The sequence below is a fragment of the Macaca thibetana genome, chromosome 1 (genome assembly GCF_024542745.1).
Source record: "Macaca thibetana thibetana isolate TM-01 chromosome 1, ASM2454274v1, whole genome shotgun sequence".
In the NCBI taxonomy this organism is placed as follows: Eukaryota; Metazoa; Chordata; class Mammalia; order Primates; family Cercopithecidae; genus Macaca; species Macaca thibetana.
Genome location: NC_065578.1, coordinates 23,758,654 through 23,778,176, shown reverse-complemented (window position 1 = coordinate 23,778,176; position 19,523 = coordinate 23,758,654). Strand labels below are relative to the sequence as shown.

General features: G+C 42.3%; 1 protein-coding gene across 2 annotated transcripts in view; it reads right to left on the bottom strand.

The window, feature by feature from the left end:
• Positions 1 to 15,622: 15,622 nt before the first annotated feature.
• The window catches only part of CLIC4 (chloride intracellular channel 4), a 98,496-nt gene continuing 94,595 nt past the window's right edge, over positions 15,623 to 19,523 (bottom strand). For both annotated transcript variants that reach the window (XM_050792678.1, XM_050792679.1), the window contains one exon: positions 15,623 to 19,190. In XM_050792678.1, the coding sequence (XP_050648635.1) occupies positions 19,026 to 19,190 (165 nt within the window). In that variant the 3' untranslated portion in view covers positions 15,623 to 19,025. The remainder of the gene's footprint in view (positions 19,191 to 19,523) is intronic.

Sequence of the window (19,523 nt, the reverse complement as noted above, 5' to 3'; positions counted from 1 at the left end):
TACTGTGAAGAAAATAGCAACTTGCAAACACTGTGTATGATATGATGCTTTAAAAAGAAAACATAAGCCAGGTGTGGTGGCTTGTTCTTGTAATCCCAGCACTTTGGAAGACCAAGGTGGGAGGATCGCCTGAGCCTAGGAGGTGGAGGTTGCAGTGAGCCATGATCGCGCCACTGTGCTCCAACCTGGGCGACAGAGCAAGATCCTGACAAAAAAAAAAAAAGAAGAAAAGAGAAAACACTATATGTATAATCATGGTGTATTTCTTTTATTTATTTATTTATTTTTCTTGAGTTGTTTATTGAGTTTTCTTGAGTTTTTTTATTTTTTATTTTGTTATACTTTAAGTTCTAGGGTACATGTGCACAACGTGCAGGTTTGTTACATATGCATACATGTGCCATGTTGGTGTGCTGCACCCATTAACTCATCATTTACATTAGGTATAGCTCCTAATGCTATCCCTCCCCCCTCCCCCCTCCCCACAATAGGACCCGGTGTGTGATGTTCCCCTTCCTGTGTCGAAGTGTTCTCATTCTTCAATTCCCACCTATGAGTGAGAACATGCAGTGTTTGGTTTTCTGTTCTTGCGATAGTTTGCTGAGAATGATGGTTTCCAGCTGCATCCATGTCCCTACAAAGGACACGAACTCATCGTTTTTTATGGCTGCATAGTATTCCATGGTGTATATGTGCCACATTTTCTTAATCCAGTCTATCATTGATGGGCATTTGGGTTGATTCCAAGTCTTTGCTATTGTAAATAGTGCCGCAATAAACATACGTGTGCATGTGTCTTTATAGCAGTATGAAAAAAAGTTCATCATCACTGGCCATCAGAGAAATGCAAATCAAAACCACAATGAGATACCATCTCACACCAGTTAGAATGGCGATCCTCAAAAAGTCAGGAAACAACAGGTGCTGGAGAGGATGTGGAGAAATAGGAACACTTTTACACTGTTGGTGGGACTGTAAACTAGTTCAACCATTGTGGAAAACAGTGTGGCGATTCCTCAAGGATCTAGAACTAGAAATACCATTTGACCCAGCCATCCCATTACAGAGTATATACCCAAAGGATTATAAATCATGGTGTATTTCTAAAGAACGATATGGAAGGTGGCCTAGGGAAGGAACTGTTCACAGTGCTTTCTTCCGGAGAGTGAGATTAGGTGGGGCAGGAGAAACTTTCACTTTTCATGTCAAACATGACTGCATTTTTGGAATCTGTTTACAATTCTAATAGCACACATCTCAGAGCATTTGTTACATTTCAGGCACTGTAATGATATCTAGTACTCATATAGCACCTACTATTTGCCAAGCACTATTCTAAGGGCTTCACACATATTAACTCATTGAATCTGCACACCCTTTAATCCACGTTATGATCATCTTTCCCAGGTTAAAAATAAGTGATGGCTGGGCATGCTGGCTCACTCCTGTAATCCCAGTGCAGGAGTGGGAGGATCCTTTGGGAGGATCATTTGAGACCAGGAATTGGAGGCCACCCTGGGCAACATACTGAGATTCCGTATCTATAAAATATTTAAAAATTAGCCAGGTGTGGTAGCACTCACCTGTAGTCCCAGCTACTTGGGAGACTGAGGTGGGAGGATCACTTGAGCCCAGAAGGTCAAGGCTGCTGTGAGCCACGATGGGGCCCCTGCCCTCCAGCCTGGGCAGCAGAGCAAGACCTTGTCTCAAAAAAAAAAAAAAAAAAAAAAAAAAAAAAGAAGGAAAGGAAAGGAAAGGAAAAAAAAAAAAAAAAGAAAACTGAGGCACAGAGTAGTTGAGTAACTTGCTCAAGGTCACACAGCCAGGGATTTAAACCTGGACAGTCCCTCTCTACTGATAGTGCCATTACAACTCTATTCTGTCACCTCAGAAGGTGTTTCATTGAATCCTCACAACAGCTTGTTTCATTGAATCCTCACAACAGCTCTCCCAGGGGGTCCTTGCCTCACTGAAGTACTCAAAGAGCAGCTGAGGAGGCTGACAAGACACAGTTCAGGTGCGAAGGCAGTTGAAGGCTGGCGTGAGGTTTGTCCTCCTCTCTTTTTAGGAGAAGGAGAGGACCCCAGAGAAATAAACATCTACACATGCATGAGGTCCTGCCAGCAGCAAAGCACTTTCTCTTCCACGGACGCCTCTCATGACACACAGTGTTAGACCTGGAAGTCAAGGGGCCCAGCTGCTCACTTAACATATGAGGAAACTGAAGGCCAGAAACGAGAAATGACCAAAGTCCAGATGAGGATGGGATGGCCACTCCCTACCTAAGGCCAGGGCCTTGCCGGGGAAAGGGGGTAAACGCAGGGCAGAACTGTCCCCCTCAAGGCTCCTGGTCTTACCTTCTGCAGGTGGCGAGGGCTGAGTCTTGAAGTCCTATCTGTCCCCACACATGCAGCAAAAGTGGCCCGTTTGGGGGCCCCTGTCCAGCACTCACTGCACCCCTCGCTGGGGCCTGGACAGAGGTGTCGCACTGCCCCGGAGCCACACCATAGAATTCTGAGAATAAGAAGTGGTCCGGCACCCAGGAGGAGACACACCCAAATGTTCACAGTGACAGATCTGGGGTGTGAAATTGCGGGTGATTTTTATTTCCTTCTTTGTACTTTCCAAATTTATCAGTGGTGAACATGCATCACTATTATAATTAGAAAAAAAAAAAACAACAACAGACTGGACTTCTTTTTTCTTCAGAAGAAACCAAGGACATATCACAGGAAGTATTTCAGCCAGTAAGTGTCAAATGTGTGAACCAAGAAGGGGAAATGGGAGAGGCAGAGAGGTGGAAAAGCAGCGTTTGCTGGGTGCCTGCACTGTGGGAACTGTGGTGCTGGGAAGGCTGCATCGCCGCCTCTTCAATCCTCCCAGCTACCCTGGGAGGTTGCGGCTGTGATCTCTGTTCACCAATGGGGATACTGAGGCACAAGAAGAAAGCAGCTTGCCCAAGTTCACCCAGCCAGCACTAAAATTTGAACCACACTGTCTTCCTACAAGGCCCCTGTCCTTTCCACCTCCCCATGCTGCCTTTCCGAGAGGGGGTAGAAAACGGAATTTCAAAACCAGTTTGGGCCAGGTGCGGTGGCTCACACCTATAATCCCAGCACTCTGGGAGGCCGAGGTGGGAGGATCACTTGAGGTCAGGAGTTCGAGACCAGCCTGGCCAACATGGCGAAACCCCATCTCTACTGAAAATACAAAAATTAGCCAGGCGTGGTGGCGGGTGCCTGTAATCCCAGCTACTCGGGAGGCTGAGGCAGGAGAATTGCTTGAACATGGGAGGCAGAGGTTGCAGTGAGCTGAGATCGCGCCACTGCACTCCAGCCTGGGCAACAGAGCAAGACTCCGTCTCAGAAAACAAACAAACAAAGGAAAAACAGTTTGGTTTAAAACTATCCAGCAGAGGACCTGTTATCCAGGGCCTCCCAGCAAAGCGTCTCCAGTCTTCACTGTGGAAGGTCTCCTCCAGGCAGCACGGTATTGAAGCCCAGAACAGTGCCTGCTGCTCATTATTTGCCATTATCTTGATTACAGAGGGTCATTTTCATGTTCTGAAACCCTGCTCTGTCTGGCGGCATGAAGGTCTAATGTAGATGGAGCTGAAGTGGACTCCGTCTACCGTCGACTTGCTAGTAGCACTGAAAATTGTACAATCCAAAGAAATAGCCACACACGGGTTGACATCTTTTGACTCAGGAGTTCCATTCCCAGGGACAGATTTCTAAGAACTACATCAGAAATAAGAAGCTGTGCACACAAGGATGTTCACATCATTATTAACTACAGAATTTACTCATTTAATACAAAATCAACTCATTAAATTTGCAAAAAATTTATAATACAACACTGTGAGGGGAGATGCTATAAAACATGATCTTTTACAATAGATAGTGGTCACCAGCCTCTAAAGGCCCCCCGAAATCCTTGCCTCCTGGTAATCACATCCTTGTGAAGTCCCCTGTCACACTGAATAGGGCTGTCATGGTGATCAACAGGATGTGATGGAAGCGACCATGAGTGACTTCCAACGACAGCTCATGAAAGATGTTGCAGCTTCTGCCTTGGTCTCTTGATCATTCACTCCGGGGAAAGCCAGAGTCATGTCAAATCATGAAGAACCTCAAGCCACACTGTGGAGAGTCCCCTGCAGAGAGGAAGGAAGGCCTCCTGCCAACCGCCATGTGAATGATGAAGTTGGAAACGGAGACCCTCAAGCAACAGTCAAGCCCCAGTCAGATGTCTGCAGCCCTGAAGGACATCTTAGCTGCAACCACATGAGAGGCCCTGAGCCAGAACCGCCCAGCTAGGCTTCTGTTGAAATTCCTAATGCATAGAAACTATGCAAGATACATGTTATTATTTTAAGTCACTAGGTTTTGGGGTAGTTTGTTCCACAGCCATAGATACAATAGATAGATGGGTCATACAATGGGGTCCCATAAGGCAAAGAGAGTGAATGAACTATTGCTATGCACGTCAATGTTGATGAATTTTATAAACCTAATGTTGAATAAAAGCAGCAGATACCAAAGAGAACATATGTCTTGGTTCATTTTCTGTTGCTGTAACAGAATACCACAGATTAGGTAATTATAAAAAGAAATGTGCTGGGCATGGTGGCTCACACCTATAATCCCAGAACTTTGGGAGGCCAAGATGGGTGGATTGCTTGAGTTCAGGAGTTTGAGACCAGCCTGGGCAACATGGTGAAACCCCATCTCTACCAAAAATTTTAAAATTAGCCAGGTGTGACAGTGCATGCCTATAGCCCCAGCTACTTGGAAGGCTGAGTTGGGAGAATGGTTTGAGCCCAGGAGGCAGAGGTTGCAGTGAGCTGAGATTGCACCACTGCACACACTCCAGCCTGGGTGACAGAACCAGACTCTGTCTCAAAGAAAAAAAAAAAAAAACGAAAGAAAGAAAAAGAAAAAAAATGTATATATTACAGTTAGGAAAGCCCAAGGCTGAGGAGTTACATCTGGTGAAGACCTTCTTGCTACGTTATAACATGGCAGAGGGCATCACATGGAGTGAGGGCAAGAGCATGGCAGTTCAGGTCTCTCTTCCACTTCTTATGGGCCACCAGTCCCAACCATGGGGGGCCTACCCTGATGACCTTATCTAATCCTAATTACCTCCCAAAGCCCCTTCCTCCCCTTAAATGCCATCAACATATTAATTTGGGGATTGTTTCCAATGCAGGAAAACCACAGCAACATACTTTATGATTTTATTAATCAAAGGTCAAAAACAGTCCAAATTAATCTATGCTGTTAGAAATCAGGGTAGTTGTTACCTTTGCAAGGAGGAGGTTGGCAACTAGGACAGGTAAGGAGGGGACCTCCAGGTGCCAGTAAAGTCCTCTTTCTTGATCTGGGGACTGGTTACATGTGTGTGCTTAGTTTTCAAAAATTCAGACTAAGGCTGGGCGCAGAGGCTCATGGCTGTAATCCCAGGACTTTGGACAGCCAAGGTGGGAGGATCACCTAAAGCCAGGAGTTTGAGACCAGCCTGGCCAACATGGTGAAACCCCATCTCTACTAAAAATACAAAAATTAGCCAGGCGCGGTGGCAGGCACCTGTAATCCCAGCTACTTCGGAGGCTGAGGCAGAAGAATTGCTTGAACCCAGGAGGCAGAGGTTGAGGTGAGCTGAGATTGTGCCACTGCACTTCAGCCTAGGTGACAGAGTGCGACTCTGTCTCAAAAAAAAAAAAAAAATTCTAACAGAGCTGTACATTTAGGATTTGTGCACTAGTCTGTGTATGCTGTGTGCAAACAGACTATTGTGTATCCTAAAAAAAAGTTTTAAATATTTAAATATTCTGCATTTCAATAAAAATGTTCTTAAATTATCATTTTATGCTCACTGTATAAAATCTAGACACACATGATCAGGCCTTGGTCAGTGAAACCCATAAAACCATAGAGAGTCCGTGCAATGATTTGCGGCCCCATGCAATGCACACGCACACGGAAGGCAGGTCAGAAACAACTGGAATGTTTGTGTTGGGAGGCAAGGATTCTGGGTAGCTTTTAAATATTTAAGTATTTCATTGAAGAATGTAATCTTTTCAAAGAGAATGAAAAAAGGGCCTAGAGGTATCCTACATTTCCACATAGTGTCTAACCAAAAAGTAACATACAGTCCTCGAAGGAAAAAGCTTTTTATTCACCAAAAAATTGGCCACCCAGAATAACTCCTTCCCAGAGATTTTAGAAATTGTTCAAGTGTGGTTTCTCTAGCAGAATCAGTTATTGAAACTACCGTTTTCCTTAAGGCAGAAAAGTGGAGGTCTATTCGCCACGCTCGCGGTTCAGCCAGGCTTGCGGGGAAGCTATGCCAAGCGGGGAGAGAAGGTGTCAGCGACATGCTGGGCAAACAAGCCGCAAGTATCAATTTGCTGCAAAGAAAGAAGGAAATGTGCGGGCCTGGAGGATCCTTCCTGGTGCTGATAGAATAGAATCAAAGCAGAAACACCACGCTCTAATCCCCACACAGGCCAGGCGTGGTGGCTCCTCCCTGTAATTCCAGCACTTTGGGAGGAGAATCACTTGAGCCCAGGAGTTCAAGATCAGCCTAGTCAACATAGCAAGACCCAGTCTCTATTAAAAAAACAAAAAAAAAAAATCCCCAAACAGCTGCAGACTCAAGAAATATGGGAGAATTCTTCAGTTTCATTGAGCAGTGAACTCTGGATTTCCCATAATAGCTATTCAGAAGAAGTCCCATGCAGTTCTCGCGAGAAATAAAACATTCCAATATTCACATATCATTGTGAAGATGTAGAATCCGTGTTTAGCAGCCCCTCCCATATGTCATCATCTTGCTCGAAAATCTTCAGTGGCTCCCCTGACTTGTGACCGCACAGCACAGTCTTGCTTTTTGTTTGTTTGTTTTTTTTGAGATGGAGTCTCGCTCTGTTGCCCAGGCTGGAGTGCAGTGGTGCCATCTTGGCTCACTGCAACCTCTGCCTCCTGCTTTCAAGCAATTCTCCTGCCTCAGCCTCCCGAGTAGCTGGGACTACAGGCGTGCGCCACCATGCTTGGCTAATTTTTGCATATTTAGTAGAGATGAGGTTTCAGTGTTTTGGCCAGGATGGTCTCGAACTCCTGACCTCATGATCTGCCTGCTTTGGCCTCCCACAGTGCTGAGATTACAGGTGTGAGCCACCGCGCCCAGCCAGCACAGTCTTAAAAGGTGTCTCTGACTGGGCCCGAAAGCGCAGGTTCAACTCACCATGCACCCGAGACAGTGTCTCCATCAGCTTCCAGGCCAAGCCCCTATTGTACCCTTCACCTGGGAACTCCCTTCACCAACTGGTCTTTCGGGTCAAGGGCTTTCTAAGCCTCAAAGCCGTGGAAGAAACCACAAGGGAAATGTTTGACAGATCTGTGTCACATAAAAATAAAAAATTCCAGTATGATGAAAAAATACAAGCAAAATTAAAACACAAACAATCGGGAAAAAGCTTGGAGAAATGCCACAAACAGATGGTTAGAATCCTTAATTTATAAAGAGCTTACATAAATGGATTTAAAAAGACAAAAATGTCCATGAATAAAAGGGTAAAGGCCATAAACAATAAAATGCAAATACAAATGGCCAATAAATGTTAGCAGGGGGCAGTGTCGGGGAGAATGTTTAATCTCTCTAGGGGCCAAAACAATGCAAAATAGCAATGAAATAACATTAAGTCAGCAAAGATACTGCTCTCTGTTAGCTGAAGTGTAAGAAGATGGCATTTGCACAGGCACTGGGGGTGTGTAAACTAATGAAGAATTTCTGCAAGCCACTTGATGAGATTCATCAAAAGCCTGAACATGTTCCTACCTTTCAACCATTTTTTTTTTTTAAACATTTCCTTAGAAACTCTGGCAAATACTTTGGTGATATTTATCATTCTCCTTAAAAATGTTCATATTTCTTTTGGTTCATATTTCCAATTATTTCCTCTGAAACTTAGTAGTTGAAGTACAGTCAAAGCGGTATGTACAGAGATGTCCACTGCAACATAAATGTGTGGTGATTGAAAGCCGGAAACAACCTCGACGTCCTACAGTCAGGAATGAGTGAGATGATTAACGATGGTTCCTTGTGATTGAAAACATCAGGCAAATAGCCTTAAAATAATCAAGAGAGACCGGGTGTGGTGGCTTACACCTGTAATCCCAGCATTTTGGGAGGCCAAGGTGGGCAGATCATTTGAGCTCAGGGGTTTGAGGCCAGCCTGGGCAACACAGAGAAACCTTGTTTCTACAAAAAAATACAAACATTATCTGGGCATGGTGGTGCATGCTTGTAGTCCCACCTACTCGGGAGGGTGAAGGGGAAGGATTGATGGAGCCCAGGAGGTTGAGGCTGCAGTGAGCCAAGATTTCACTACTGCACTCCAGCCTGGGCAATAGAGCAAGACCCTGTCTCAAAAAAAAAAAAAAAAAAAAAAAAAAATCAAGAGTTCCAGATGATGTGGGAAAATGCTTATGGTACAACAGATTTGTAATAGAAATTAAGCTCTAAAATCCTTAAAGGCAAAAAAAAATCCTCACCAAATGCGCTGGAAAACACACTATAAATAGTCATCTCTGGGTGGTAAATTTGGGGGAAATTTGTGTATATGTTTCTTTACTCTTTTCTGTACTTTCCAAAACTTGTACAATGAGCAGAATTGCCTTGATAATCACTTAAAAAATTCAAAACCTGTACAAAAAAAAAAAATCCTCCCTGATATCCTTTTGGTTTTCCTACTGAAAAGTTCCCTTTATGAATCTTCATAAAGTAGGTTCAATAAATTTTTGTGAATGGATGAATAAATAGCACTTTTAGTCTCTTGAGAATCGTTTCTCACTTTCTGCTTTTATGGCCCAGTTATTTGTGTTCATGTCTTTTCTCCCTTGTGATCCTGGAAGCCTCTTAAAGGCAGAAATCATGTGTCTTCATTAATTCACATCCAGCCAGGGCCTTGCACCCGGGAGGCATTCAACAGTATTATTTTTTAATGAATAGAGAATGCCATATATTTAAGTGCGTGTGTTTTAACATTAGATAAATATATTTTTAAACATGAGATCAAGATTCTGGTTGCCAAGGATTATTTAAGCCCATTCCTTAGGAAGTCAGGGAACTCCCTGAAAGCCAACAAGAGGGGATAATAGGAAGTCAGGGAACTCCCTGAAAGCCAACAAGAGGGGATAAAGATGTCATTCTAGTAGCAACTCTGTCCCAGCCTAGTTGCCATCATATGTTTACGCTAAACACACAGTCTGATCCAAGGAGTCCCCATTCTGCAACCAACAGAGCCTTGGGTGAGTCACTCATCCTTAGCTCTTTCTTCAGTGAGACGAGAGTCCTGGAATATTTCCAGCTTGATGTCATCATGGTTTCTAAAAAGCATCTGATAATGCAAGCTGGCTTAGAATTTCAAGTTGAAAGGTAACTTTAGAACACTACAGATTGAACAAACAACAAATCTCTATTGATAATCAAATCAATACTGTGCACCAGTGATCTGGGCTTCACTTTATGTACATTTTTTACATTTATTTACATTTTCTGACCAAAAATAAATAAATACTAAGAGGCAAACTCATGACGCTGGCATAAACCATAGAATTCTTGGAGGATTGGTAAAGATTAGCAGCAAGACCACAGTAAATTATTTAAGAGATGAGATTAAATCTTTTTTCTTTTTCTTTGGAGACAGAGTCTCACTCTGTGGTCCAGGCTGCAGCACAGTGAACCTAGCTCACTCTAGCCTTGACCTCTTGAGCTCAAGCGATCCTCCCACTTTAGCCTCCCAAGCAGCTGAGACTACAGGCGTGAGCCTCCGTGCCCGGGCTTTAAATCATTTTTTAAAAGCATGTCTATGAAGGAAGGGAATGGAGAAGGCCCAGGGCTTTTCTCCTCTTGCCCCTTCCTGGATTGGGAAACCTCCATTCAGTCACGTGAGAGAGAGTCTGCTGGCTTACAGTGACCTCTGCAGACTGCAGGGAGTTGCCTGAACATCTCTGAGACAAGGATGGGGAGAGGCCCCTTTTGCCCTCCCTGACCCCTCAAAGTCCCCCCTGCCAAGCAGGACCCTTTTACCCAGAAATGTGGTGCCAATGCACTTGGTGCATGGTATTGGAACCATTTGTTTCTGCTTGCATTGCCCTCATTAGGCTCCTAAACTTCCTGCTGGAAAAGGCCACTTGGGGTGACACGTGCCTGTAGTGCCAGCTACTCAGGAGGCTGAGGCAGGAGGATTGTTTGACACTGTTTCTAAAAAAATTAAAAAGAGAGAGAGAAGGAGGAGGAGGAGGAGGTGGAGAGGAGGAGGAGGCAGAGAAGAGGAGGCTGAGAAGAGGAGGAGGAGGAGGAGGAGGAAGAGTACACTTGGGGAGCTGAGGAGATCTGGGCAGTTCTACACCTGGGCTAAGAAATCAGCTTCCCTGAAGGTCACAGTGAGCCAAGATTGCACCACTGCAGTCCAGTCTGCGCAATGGGAGTGAAAGTCTGAAAAGAAAATAAAAAATAAAAGAGAAAAGAAAGAGAGAGAGAGAGAGAGAGAGAGGAGGGAGGGAGGGGAGAAGAGGGGAGAGGGAGAGGGAGAGAGGGAGAGAGGGAGAGAGGGAGACAGGGAGAGAGGGAGAGGGAGAGAGAGGGAGAGGGAGAGGGAGAGAGAGGGAGAGGGAGAGGAGGAAATCAGCCTCCCCGAGTCTCCACTACACCCTGCACAGGGCAGGTGACAGCAACCAACCCAGTGCGATGTTAAGCTCTGGAGCCAGATGACCTCTATCGGTTCCCGGTGTGACCTTGAGCAAATTATTTAACCTCTCTAGATTTAAGTTTCTTTATATAAAACAATAGGGACAAGAATAGTCCCTCCTCTAATAGACTGTTGAGAATATGAAAAGACTTGAAACATTTTAAAAACTTTAGCACAATAACTGGTACATCGAGTTTAATGAGAATTTTTATCTGACTGAGGAAATTAGAGAAAGGAAGCACAGGAAGAAACTGAGGTTTACCTATTTCTTATTTTATAAGAAATTGGATCAGAAATGTGTCACTGGCTTCCCCAAAGGATGTCCCGAGGCCGTCCCTCCCCATGGATGGGTGCCGCTTCTGGCAGAGAAGTGAGGCCCTTCCGAGTCAGCAGAGCGGGGACCGCCCCACCTGGAACCGTGGCCCCTTTTCCTAGTGCCCAGGCGGCCCCCTCCCGCAGTCGGCGCTCCGGCCTGTGCCGGGTGTCCAGGAGGGCTCGCTCGGGCTCCCGCGCGCGCTCTCAGAAGCGGAGAACCGGTGCCGGGCGCGGCGGCGGGGGCGCTCTCGAGTCCCCAGGCAGTGATCGGGGCCCCCGGGAGAAGGACGCGGCTCGGGGCCAACCGCAGCTGAGCCCTCGCCCTGCCGCGACCCAACCGCCGCCCAGCCTTGTGGTTCCACGGGCGAGGCGCTTCCTCTAGCTGCCGGTGGCGGGCCGAGAACCAGGGGCATGCAGAAGTGCCAGCGCCGAGGCCCACGCACGACCTGACCTCGCGTGGACTTTGGCTGGCTCCGTCACACCTATACCGCTGGCACCTCCCACCCCACCCCACCGAGGGTGCGAGCGGGTCCCTGCCCTGCCCCGCCGGGGGAGGCGCGGAGGTGTCGGTACGCGGAGGTGTTGGTTCGCGGCGGCGCCGGGGAGCGTCCGTTCGACACCGGAAGGAGGGAAGGAGGCCGGAGGCGCCTTCGCAGCGCGCAGCAGCCCTGACAGATCTGATAAAGAGGAAGGAAGCCGACAACGCTGCAGATCGGGTCTGGCAGCTCCCCAAACTGACGAGGTCCTGCAGCTGTCCCAGCCCTGCTTGCAGAAGTGGCGCCGAAAGGAGGGGAACCGCGGCCCCTGCTGGCCACTTCGGCAGGAAGGCCAGCTTTAGGGACAAGGCCAGCTGATGCCTCTTGCAGCAGGAGGTGGGGGATGCAGGGCTCCTCTGGGCCAGGGACCTCTACCTCCTGCTTAGTGCGAGAGACCTGCCCCACAGGACAACCCAAATGTACTCTTGGCCAGGCGCGGTAGCTCACGACTGCAATCCCAACACTTTCGGAGGGTGAGACAGGAGGATTGCTTCAGGCCAGGGGCTTGACACCAGCCTGGGGAACAGAGCCAGAATCCCGTTTTTTTTTTTTTTTTTTTCTTTTCTTTTTAAAGAATCTGTATATTCCAGCTGGACCTCTGCTTACCTGGCAACCAATTACCTTAGTTGTCAGGGGCCAGGGAGCCAAGTCCACTCTTTTGAGGAAAGCAGACACACTTTTAAAGACTGCTGAGCACTATCTGCGTATTGCTATATTGCCTAACTTTGACTGTCATTTACTAGCTGTGGGATTTTGAGCAAGTTTCTTATTTAGAGATAGGATCTTGCTTTGTTGCCCAGGCTGGAGTGCAATGGCACGATCGTAGTCCACTGCAACCTCGAACTCCTGGGCTCAAGCGATCCTCCTGCCCCAGCCTCCCATGTAGCTCGGACTAGAGGCTCTCACCACCATACTCCGTTTTTTGTTTTTGTTTTTGTTTTGTTTTGTTTTTGTAGAGACAAGGTCCTGCTATGTTTCCCAGGCTCTTGAGCAAGTTTCTTAACCTCCACATACCTCAGCTCATCCATGAAATGGGAATAATAGTCTCTATCTCATAGGATTGTTAAAGAGACTAATACATGTAAGGTGTTTAGAATAGTTCCTGGTATATAATAAGTACGTGTGTTCAATTTAAAAATTTAGATTTTCACGCAGGATGTGGTGGCTCACGCCTGTAATCCCAGCACTGTGGGAGGCCAAGGCAGGTGGATCACTTGAGGTCAGGAGTCAGAGACCAACCTGGCCAACAGGTTACAATTTTTGTATTTGTAAAAATACAAAAATTAGACGGGCATGGTGGCAGGCGCCTGTAATCCCAGCTACTAGGGAGGCTGAGGCCGGAAAATCACTTGGACCTGGGAGGCGGAGGCTGCAGTGAGCCAAGATCATGCCATTGCACCCCAGCCTGGGCAGCAGAGTGAGACTCTGTCCAAAAAAAAAAAAAATCAGCGTGGGTTGTAGGCTACTGTAAGTAGTTCCTTATTCTAGGGATTTTCTTGGTATCTTTCAACTATTGATTTCTAGTTTAATTCCACTGTGGTCAGAAAATGTATTTTGTATTTCATTCCTTTGAAATTTGTTGAGGCTTGTTTTATGGGTCGGCATATGGTCTATTTCACTAAAAGTTCCACATATACCTGAAAAGAATGTACATTCTGCAGTTGTTGGATATAGGGTTCCATATGCATCCATTAGGTCAAGTGGTTGCGTTATTCTCTGTTCTGCTATTCCTGTGTACATGTGTATGTGCACACGCACGTGTTTTCCTCCTTGTTCTATCAGTTACTGAGAATTATGTTAAGAATCTCCAATTATGAGGAGGAATTTGTCCTCATAATTGGAGACTATTTCTCTTTTAGCTTAGTCAATTTTTATTTTATTTAAAGGTGTTATTAGACACAGAGAAATTTAGGACTGTTACATTTTCATAGTGAATAAATTGTTCATGATTATCAATGTCCTCTATTGTAAAACATCCTTCTTCATTTCCAGTAACACTTCTTGCCTCAAAACCTACTTTGTATGATAGTCACATCTTTTCATTAACTGTGTCAATGAATTAACTATTCCATTCTTTAATTTCACCCTTCTGAGCCCCCATATATTTATCTCTTGTAAATAGCATATATTGGGGTTTTTAAATCCAGTTTGACACTTAACATTGTTCAGTCCATTTACATTTCATAAATTTACTAAGTGTTGGATTTACAGTTAACCTTTTGCTATTTTTCCAATTTGTCCTATCTTTTGTTCATTTGGTCCTCTTGTCCTTTCTTTTGGATTAAGTGAATTTTTTAAAACTTCCATTTTCTCCTTGAGTCTTGGATTTTTATTCTTGTAGTTCTTTTAGTAGTTAGCCTAGAAATTCTGATATTTATCCATGATTTATTATCATTTTCTTAAATTGGTACTTTTACCACTTCCCAAATAATGTAAGAATCTTACAAGTACTTAACTCCACTTACCTTCCTTCCATCACTATTATTTATTTTTTGTAATTTTAGTAGAGTCACAGTTTCATCATGCTGGCCAGGCTGCTCTCAAACTCCTGACCTCAGGTGATTCTGCCTGCCTTGGCCTCCCAAAGTGCTGGGATTTGAGCCACTGCACCTGGCCTATTTTGGTGTTTTAATAGTTTTTTATGGTTGTTGCAGCAGTAGTATTGTGTTGCTGTTACCTATATCTTACCCATCAATTACTGTAAGTTTTTAATAAGTCTTGGCATCTTGTCAGACAAGTTCTCTTTCCCCATCTTCAAATATATGTTGGCTATTTGGGGGCATGACTCTTCCATATGAATTTTTGAATCAGTTTATCTAGTTTCCAAAAACACCTGTTAGGATCTTGTTGGAAAATATATTTATAAATAGTCAGAATTTAAATTTTCATGCTTTTGAGCTCTCCATCCATGAATATGGTATGCCTATCCACTGAACAAATTTCTATTAGGCCTTTCAATAATGTCTTGTACTTTTCTCCATAAAGAATTGCACTTAAAAAGATACAGGGTCTTGCTCTGTCACCCAGGCTGGAGTACAGTGGCACAATCATAGTTCACTGCAGCCTCAAACTTCTGGGCTCAAGAGATCCTCCTTCCCTAGCCTCCCGAGTAGCTAGGACTACAGACTCATGCTACCACTTTTTTTTTTTTTTTTTTTTTTTTTTTTTTTTTTTCTGTAGAGACAAGGTCTTGCTGTGTTGCCCAGACTGGTCTTGAACTCCTGGCCTCATGTAATCCTCCCACCTTGGCCTCCCTAAGTGCCGGGATTACAGGTATGAGCCACCATGCTTGGCTAGGAATTGCACAGTTTGATTTGATCCTCAATCACTTAGGATCTTTATTCTTTTTTTAAAGCACTTTATTAGAATAGGTAATATATTTACCAATTTCTAAAAACTTAAAAGTATACCTTGATAATTTCCCACCTATTTACCTCAGGCACCCAATTCTCTTCCAGAAAAAAAAAAAAAAAAACAATGTTACCAATTTCTCTATTGGCTTTCAAGGTGGTTACTATTTGTATATAGTAGTTATATTAAATTTTGTTCCTCAATCTTGCAACTAGAAATCCAGCTGAATTATTTTTAGTAGTTGTAAATTATTTTGGATTTTATACACACACACACACACCATCACCATCATCATTACCTGCCAAGGGCAGTCATTTTGTTGCTTCTTTTCCATTCCTTATTCCTTTCACTGATGTTACTGCATTGGCTAGGATATCTCTAAATAAACTAGCTGTGAAAGTAGCTGGATAGTAGCTGTGATAGAGGGCAACCTTGTCTTATTCTTGACTTTAACGATATAGCTTCTATTTCATTTGCTATAGGTTCTCAATAAAAGTCTTTATCAGGTTAAAAAAAAGTTACCTATTTTGCTAAGAATGAGTAACATGAATATTTTAATCAAGTTATTTTCTGTACCTATTGAAATGATCCTATGGTTTTTTTCCTTTAACGTATTAAATGTGCTGAATCACCCATAGAAAAAAAAGTAGTCTCAAAACACTTTTACCCCAAGTTGTTGTTTATTTTCATGAGGGGGGAAAAAAGAATCCTTTATGATAGTGAAAATATACTTTATTTTTAATACCATAGCTGCCAGCAATATACTGGTGTTGATGTTCCAAAGAGAAAAGAAAATACATGCATCCTATAAGCTTTCATTTGCCTGTTCCAGAAATTCTAAAGAAAATACTCCAATTCTGTTCAACATGATGGCTTGAGGAGCTGAAATTTTTCCATGATAAAAATATACTTTGTGTGGCCCAAACCTTGACTATTTATAAAGGATGGAGTTTTTAAAAGCCCACATATATCAATAATGAATGCTCCCCTCTCTTTGAATTAAATGCTTAATTCAAATTAATGCAAGAAATTGATGAATCATTAAATGATGAACTTTGTATCAAAATGTTCATGAAAAAATACATTTCGATTTCCTCTCCATTTTTACTTTGTAGTTATTTTCTAAATGGGTTTAAGTACACAGAAATCAATGCTATCTACATGCAACTCCGGAGAGATTCAAAACACAACAGAAATAAAGTTAACGTGCCTAAATCCTAGAGTTGATCCACTTAGTGTAAGAATAAATGTCAGAAATCTCTTAATTGCATACAGATTGCTCAAAGATTTAAAGATAAATTGTGAAAGCCAAAATTACCAAGAAATAAAATCTTATTTGAATTTTATCATAAAAGTTAACAGTCCTAGTAAAAGACAACAGAACTGTATAGAATATCTGCATCTACATCAAAAAAAAGGGAAGTTTTATCAGCTAGAATAGAGAGCTTTCCAACTGTTGAATACAAAAAATTTCTCAGAATCTCTTGGAAAACAGATCCATTCAGACTCCAATCTCCTCACTGAAGTAAAACACAAAAGGTGTTTAAATGAAGGGGAATGGATTCACTAGTTGTAAAAATAAAATCAGATTTTTCCATTATGTCAATTCATATACTGCATGACCTGTCTACTATGAAAACTTTTATGTCCCAAATTTCTCAAGATTTTAAACTATGCTTTTTCCACAAACATACAATGGGGTTAAAGCATGTTGCTGGATCATCCTTTTTACTAGCTAGCTTTTGTCCATTTACCAATTTCCATTTCATTTGACTAACTTCCCTGATAAAGTGGTATCTGTCTTTCTACAGAGAAAAATAATTCTGTCTTCATCAAAATCACAATAGACATGCCTTCCTCGAACATTTAGAGGGATGGCCAAGTGTAATCACTGGGTTAATAAAAACAGGAGAATATCCAAAATGAAAATATTTGAGTTTCAAAATGAATTTTCATCACCGTATTTTGAAGAATGGAGCTCTCTGTTAGCCCTCCACCGTGCACCACTTGGTCCACTGTTCACTGGAAAGAACAAATCTTACTGCTCTTGAATCTTTTTTATACTTTAAGCTATGAGGCAAGGTTCAATATCACCAGAATGAATGCCAAGTTGCCACTATTTAAAAAGTAGGTGAAGAGTGATAATGCCTGCCTGTGTACTGGTGCAGATGGGACACTTTCACCCACTAAAACCACTGCAAAATAATTTCTCAATAGATAACTGACTAGTGCTTCTTCCTTGAACCAGATAAATCATACAATATTTAATTACCAAAAAAAAAAAAAAAAAAAAAAAAAAAAAAGCGGGTACTCAAAACTTTTGATAAGCAATAAAGAGTTTTAAGAAAGGTATGGTAAAGAATCTCCCTAAGCCAAATGGATAGGACATGGAGATTTTCTTATCTTTCATACTAAGCTAATTAATGATAGGTTCAAAAAATGCAGGACACTTATAAAAAGCTGCTTCCATAAAGCCAGTGCTCACTAAATGTTAGCATATCAAAGTGGGAGAAACACTGCCCTTTTAAAGCAATAAACTTAAAATTTCAAGAAACAGCCTATGAGAAATAGCATTTCCTATACAAATTAAGTATAAAAAAATTACCAAAAATGTATTATAGTCACAATCACAGTCTTTGGAGTAGTACTTAGAAAGTCTGGTTTTGTTTTTGTCTTTTAAAAAAGAGTAAATACATAGCAAAGTTTTATTTTCGGCAAGTTCATCCTCCCTTGTTAGAGCACAAATAATTTCTGGTTTAGGACTTCAATTTTAAAAAACCCCAAAAAACAAAACAAAAACATGCAGAGTGCTAGTCCTCAACATGGCTATTGGAAAATTTAACTCCAGGAAATGCAATGAGTGAGATCAGGCAAAACTACAGTAAAGACACACTCACCATAATTATAACTTAGTCCCAAAGGAATGAACAATCCTCTATACAAGGTAAATGGGGTGAACTGAGAAAGTTGGTGACCTGTGTTTTATCTTTTTTTTATATAGGACGGATAATGCATTCTTTAGGTCATCTACATTAAATGTACTTTAGAAATAAAAATTCACTTGATATTTTGACAAACCCGCCCTTCATTCCTTAGGTTAATTTCTGTGTTAATTTTTACATTACTAATCATTGTACTGCTATAGCTAAATCAACTAAAAATCAGTTTATGTAGTGTTGCTCAAAAGTTGTACAAATAGCAAGCTCTATGATTACCTAAAAACAAGCTTTTTAAAATAAAGAAAGCAATAATGTTCCAAATGAATGGCACAGGGCACAACACATATAATAAACATATTTAGACAGAGTATCAGGTGCTCATCAATTCCTCTTATAAAGATAAAATGCTTGAGGAAGGTCTTGAGAAAACCCTCACTCCCTCTAAACTTTTAGCTTCTACATGGTGTCAGATGTTACAATTGGTATGAAGGATAAATACTTTTAGGCAAAAGTAAAAATCTATCTACAAAGCAATATAGCAAAATCTGTAGTGACTTTTGTAGAAAGCTCTCTTCTCTGGTGGTAATAGTCGTTAGTACATATCCTGGATAGACTAAATTGAAACAGTATTTCTGATACAGTAGCAATCCTTTCCTATACTTTTACTAAATATTACAAAATTCCAAAAAATACATAAATATTCCTTGTACCATGCATTATGCACCAGTTTGGGGCTGCCTGATAAAGTCGTGGCTACTATTTTAACAATTAAACATTGCACCTCAAAAGTTCTGCCATCTGTACACAGTGAATGGACACAACGGTGAGGGCTCCTGAGAGATGGCAAGCTACCTCTAAAGTGAAAAGTTTGTGGTGGAGTGTCTCCAAATTAAAGAGAGGGGAACCCGGGTAGAGAAGATAGGCAGGGTAAAACGATTTTAAAATAATACTGCTTCGGAGTGTATATTTTAAGATAACTACTATACCTTGTCTATCCTTGATCCTAATCTTTAATAACTGCATGTTCGTGCAAAATACAATTTCTGCTCTGTAAGAAGGAGTAGCCTGTTAGGAAAGCATATTCTTAGGGGAAGACATGAAGACATCTCTTTTATGAACGCAATTTTACTTGGTGAGTCTTTTGGCTACATCACTATATGCTATTTCAACCTCCTTATCACTGGGACAGGTATTGGTGAACTCATCCCTACTGTATGCATTAGTTAGGTATCTCCAGATGCCGGTCATGTCTTTTGGAATATCAAAGTTGCGATATTTTTTGGCCACCACCTGAAATACAAAGAGATCAAAAGTTAACAGACTTATTTTCCATGTCTTGCAAGCTAGACACATCTCAGATTTGGGAGCAAATAATTAATGCTCTAAATCTTTGAGAACTGCTTCTATTTGAAAAGAAGTCTGTCACCATCATTCTAACCAGTTTTAAATAATGACCAAGACTGCAAGCTACACCAGGGATTTAGAAGTGTGACAGTGACTGCAAATAACTGCCTTGGACACCCAGAAAGACAGCCAAGTATAATCACTGGAAAATACTTCACAACACACATACACTATTTTACATCTGTTTTTGTTATCTTAGGTCTTTATTTACAACTAGTG